This window comes from Vicia villosa, linkage group LG2, assembly GCF_029867415.1.
Source record: "Vicia villosa cultivar HV-30 ecotype Madison, WI linkage group LG2, Vvil1.0, whole genome shotgun sequence".
Lineage (NCBI taxonomy): Eukaryota > Viridiplantae > Streptophyta > Magnoliopsida > Fabales > Fabaceae > Vicia > Vicia villosa.
Window position 1 is genome coordinate 160,306,916 of NC_081181.1, and position 5,053 is coordinate 160,311,968.

A 5,053-nucleotide genomic window follows, 5' to 3' on the forward strand; every position below is an offset into this window, starting at 1 on the left:
ACCAATCAAAATGAAAAACTGCCTGAGCAAAATGTCAAACGATTGACTAGAACAAGAAATGAGTCGACAAGGCTAGATGGATATGAGAGATTTCTAGATCAAGCAGTCGATGCAGATGGTAACTTAATAGAAAAATTGATGATGATGGATGGATCAGAATGAATCAATTTGGATCAAGCCATGAGTGATTCAAACTGGTTAGTAGTCATGCAAGAAGAACTCGGGAAAATTGAGAAGAATAAAACCTAAGATCTTTTCTAAAGAGCTAACAATAAGCCAATTGATGTGAAATGGGTTTACAATTTGAAACGAAGGCCAAATGGTGAAGATGCCAAGCATAAGGCAAGACTAGTGGTGAAAGGTTTTCTGTAAAAACCTGGTATTGATTTCGATGAACTCCATGCACCTATTGCAAGGTTGGAGACAATATAAAATTTTGTGTCGACAGCACCATACATAGGATGGAAGATACATCAGTTAGATGTAAAGCCAACATTTTTGAATGGATCTTTGGAAGAAGATGTCTATGTGAATCAACCATAATCTCATGAGCTTCAAAATCAAAGGGCATAAGTCGTAGGTGTACCGATTGATGAAGGCTCTATATCGCTTGAAGCAAGCCTCATGGGCTTGGAATAAGAGAACATATAGTTTCCTGATCAAAGTAGGATTCACAAAGTGTCTCTGAACATGAAGTGTATGTTAATGATGCAGAAAGGGCCAGTCGAATCATTTTATGCCTGTATGTAGATGATTTTTTTATTATAGATGTAGATGAAGTTGAGATAAGAAGAGTCAAGTCGAAACTGATGCAGGTGTTTGAAATGTACAACCTAAGGAACTTGTCATATTCCTTAAGGATTGAGTTTAAAGACACAAGTGAAAGAGTGTTCTTGCACCATAAGAAGTGTGCACGTGTAAGATATCTTGAAAAGGTTCAAGATGAGTGACTACCACGCCATTAGAGACAGGAGTAAAGTTGAGGAAGGATACAAATGGTAAGTTTGTAAGTGCAACATTGTACAAACATATCATGGGATCCTTGAGGTATCTTTGCAATATCAAGCTAGATATCCATCAAAGTTTCGGATTATTAAGGATATTCATGGAAAAACCCCAAGAATTTCATCCCACTACAATTAAGAGGGTGTTGAGATACATAAAGGGCATGATTGATCATAGTGTGCTAATGCCAAGATAGAAGATGGCCAACGCATATGTATATGTATATGGCTATACTGATTCAGATTTTAGTAGAGATCAAGACAAGAAAAAGAGTATTATGGGTCACAAATTCATGATAGGAGGCGCTTTAATCTCTTAGAACTCAAGGAAGGAAAGCATTGTGACTTTTTCATCATGTGAAGCTGAGTACATGGTTGCATCGTATGCAACCTATCAAGCAACATGGATAAAGATGCTACTAGAAGAGCTCAAGATCATTGAGCATAAGAAAAAGAAGTTGTTTGTAGGGACGACAAGCAAGCCCAAACCCGCGGGCCAAATCGCACCCGAACCCGAGTCAATGGGTGAAAATCCAAATTGACTGTGTTTGAGTTTGGGTTCGGGTGCGGGTTCGGGTAGTGTGAAACCCACACCCGAAACCCAAAATCACACCCGCTTATATATATATATATATATATATATATATATATATATATATATATATATATATTGTAAAAGTTGTAGGAAAATTGTATTTTATGTATTTTGCTGCGGAATCGGGTATGGGTGGAAAAACCTGAACCCAACGGGTGTGGGCGTGGGTGTTATTTTGCCATCCTAACAATCTTTGGGTTTGGGTTTGAGTTCGGGTGTCGATTTCGGGTGCGGGTTTGGGTAGTGTGAAACTCGCACCGACCCGTTGTCATCCCTAGTCGTTTGTAGATAATAAGTCAGCTATCAACCTAGTCAATTCTCCTATATGTCATGGTCGAAGTAAATACATAGAGAGGAGGTATAATTTTCTCAAGGATCAAGCAAATAAAGGAAAACTTGAACTTGAGCATTACAAGACAGAATGACAACTAGCTGGTATACTCACCAAACCCATGAAGAAAGTAAGGTTCGAAGAGTTGAAGTAAAACATTAGGATGAGAAGTCTCGAAAACATGAATTAGGTGGTGTGTTAGAAGTTGTAATTAATTGTTTTGTAGAAAAGATTGTATTTCACATATGTGTGTTAAACCTAGTCGAAGTAGAAGAAGTTAGTTGTATTCGACAAAGTCGAATACAACATATGATTGTTAAATCAAAATGTAACTTTTATGTTTTGGGCTTGGGCTATATGTTTTGTGCTTAGGCTTTGGTTGCTTGTAATTTCAAAATACAGTTTTCTTACTTAGTAGTTTTCAACAATGATTTTATGATAATATTTTTCCTCTACAGTTGTCTCTTGTTCTCTCCTCTTCTTCTTACTCATCTTTCTTAAATTTTTTAGTTATTCCAACACAAAATACTTAAAATGAGATTCTTTGATAAAATGAAAAATAAAAGTTTTTGTTCTTTTGATGTTCTCTAGGTGTTTGATAAAATATATTTAAAAATTGATTAAACAATAAAATGCTCTTTAAAATATTATGATGAAATATTTTTAAAACATTCTAAAATATTCTTAAAAACAAAATTAATCAAGTTTATCTCAATTATTAATTATTTTAATAGGTAGATTTCTGATGAATCACAAAAAAACAAAAAATTTAAAGTACATGGGAAAATGTAAAAATAAGTAGAGACACAAGAATTTAACAAAGCTATGATGTTAATTAGGACTCGTCATTTTGCTTCTCCAATACCATTGCTGATTGAGATTTCACGAATAATTGTTCGTTTCATCTCAAGATCATCATTTTTGGTATCATCTTCGATGTTTTCACCTTTGCGAAAATAATAGCAAGCATATAGAATAAGTTGAAAAAGTCCTGAAATTGCTCCAATACCATTGCTTATCTACAAGAATAATACACAAAAGTTTAAAAACATTTTCTTCAATATATTTTAATACAAAAAAATAAAGAAGTAATTAATAGATTAATTACCAAGACATATATATCGAAGGGAGGAAGAATAGCATATGCTGTCCAGCTCAAACCATTGAGAAAGTTCATCAAAGAGAGCCAAAATGGCATATATTTCACACTCTTAGTTTTTATAACTTTTCTCTGTTCATCACAACATCAAAAGATAATTATAAATATAATTATTAAAATATATATGACTATAAATTAAATTTTATTTTAGAAACTTAAAAGAGACTTACCATAATTGTAAGAGGAGAGGTATACATCATTATGTTGAAGATATCACAAATAATACCAACCACCAAAGATCTTTGGGTAGTGCCATGAAGTGCAAACATTGTTATAAGAACAACAACGACGAAGAAAATAATCTCGATGAGAAGAACAATTCGTATTTTTTTCTAAGATTTTTAGGAAGAAGATATAATGAGTTACATAATAGAAAAAATTTATTCAATCTTTTAATATCAAAGAAAACATGAAAAAAAATTAAAAGGAAAAAAAGACATATTTACCCTTCCTTTGTTGGTGGCATAGATATAAAATATAGTGATATAGCCGATTTCGAAAACAAATCCAACACTATTGATGGTAACAACCAAAGTGCTATTTGGATGCACAAAAGGCATTCCATAAAACACCCAACAAGCACAATTCAATAATGTTGCTAAATATGGATCTGACTTGAACTCTTCTACGGACTTCTTCTTTATAATCTTATAGAATGTTGGACTGCATAACAAAACATTTAAATTTTATAAATCTTGATTTTTTTATGTCAATTAAGTGTCACCTCAGTGTTAAATTTTTGATTTTGTAAAATATTAATAATATCAACATTATAAAAAAATTGATCAAATATTTTAAACAAATTTTGAATATTAAATAATAATTAAGATAATTTGTTTAATGTAAAAGAGTTAATGTGATCCATTCAATTAAACAAGATATGGTTTTTAAAAAAATTAAAACAAAAAATATATTAAAATAATAAGAACAGCCTGATTCTGATTGATTCAATATTAACTTAAGTTCATTAATCCCTATACTAAAATCACTTATCAATAAAAATATGGTTCACTGTGAAAAGAAAAACGAAATGAATTTTTTCATGAGAAGTGATCTCAATTTAATTGTAAAAACCATTAATTTCATATCATCATTATTATTTACAATATTTCTCTCTCTAATTATTAAGAGATAAAATGGGTTTAGATAATAATTTTAAAGAAGAAAGTAGATTAATTATTAGATGGTACGAGAAAATCAGAGTAAAGAGAAAAAAGAATTACACTGGTGAGAGTAACAAGCCAAAAGAGATGATATTGCCTGCATACACAGAAAAGAGAGAACAATTAGGTTAAGAACATAATAAATATTCGATAAGAAAAATAATAAACCATATTTATACGAACTTATTTTAATTTAATGTATAGTTTTCCATGCAAAAATTTATATAACAAAGTTAAAACAAAAAATTCGTTCAAAAAGAAACATTATGAAAAAATGAAACTCGAACCTATGATTCCAACGGCATTACGAATCAATGAATAGTTCACCATTATTTCGAAGTTGTTTTTTTTCTTTAAGCAAGAGATATTGATAAGAGAACTAAAGGTTTTCGAAACCAGATACAAAAGCACAAGATTATAAATCAATTGAACTACTCTTCGAAATTATTTCGAAGTTGTTGTTTCTTTCTGCAATGAAAGTGTGGGAGAATTATGGAGAAAAAGAAACAAAGGTGATAGGGAGATAAATGAAAAGTTGAGGTGTATATTTGTTGATCAAGTTTCATTAGTTATTTATTTTGGAACAGTAATATATTTATAATTATCCTTTTATGTTGTGATATATTTCCTCCTTAAAAAATACGTTGACAAAAAATAGTATTTCTGTCTAAAATATTTTTTTTTGATGTATTTGATCCAAATTTATGTTTAGATACATTAGTTTTTACAGTCCCACCAACTTTCTCTTATAATTAGAACTAGTTGGAGCAGTAAGGAAGCAAATTGCCATGATGATTTTTT

General features: G+C 30.9%; 1 protein-coding gene across 1 annotated transcript; it reads right to left on the reverse strand.

Annotated features, from left to right (window-relative positions):
• Positions 1-2,775: 2,775 nt before the first annotated feature.
• Positions 2,776-4,582, reverse strand: LOC131650460 (bidirectional sugar transporter SWEET5-like). The gene is made up of 6 exons (XM_058920174.1): positions 4,540-4,582; positions 4,313-4,349; positions 3,536-3,752; positions 3,260-3,421; positions 3,039-3,161; positions 2,776-2,949 (listed from the first exon to the last, which is right to left on the reverse strand). Exons 1-6 carry the CDS (start codon positions 4,580-4,582, stop codon positions 2,776-2,778), a joined length of 756 nt encoding a protein of 251 aa, XP_058776157.1.
• Between the last annotated feature and the right edge of the window lie 471 nt (positions 4,583-5,053).

Excerpts from the sequence above, each read along its gene's own strand:
- LOC131650460 (XM_058920174.1), bottom strand. The coding sequence starts at position 4,582 with ATGGTGAACTATTCATTGATTCGTAATGCCGTTGGAATCATAG. Across the intron at positions 3,162-3,259 it reads CCTCTCCTCTTACAATTATG|AGAAAAGTTATAAAAACTAA; the intron begins GTAAGTCTCTTT and ends TGTGATGAACAG. Across the intron at positions 2,950-3,038 it reads CCTTCGATATATATGTCTTG|ATAAGCAATGGTATTGGAGC; the intron begins GTAATTAATCTA and ends TTATTCTTGTAG.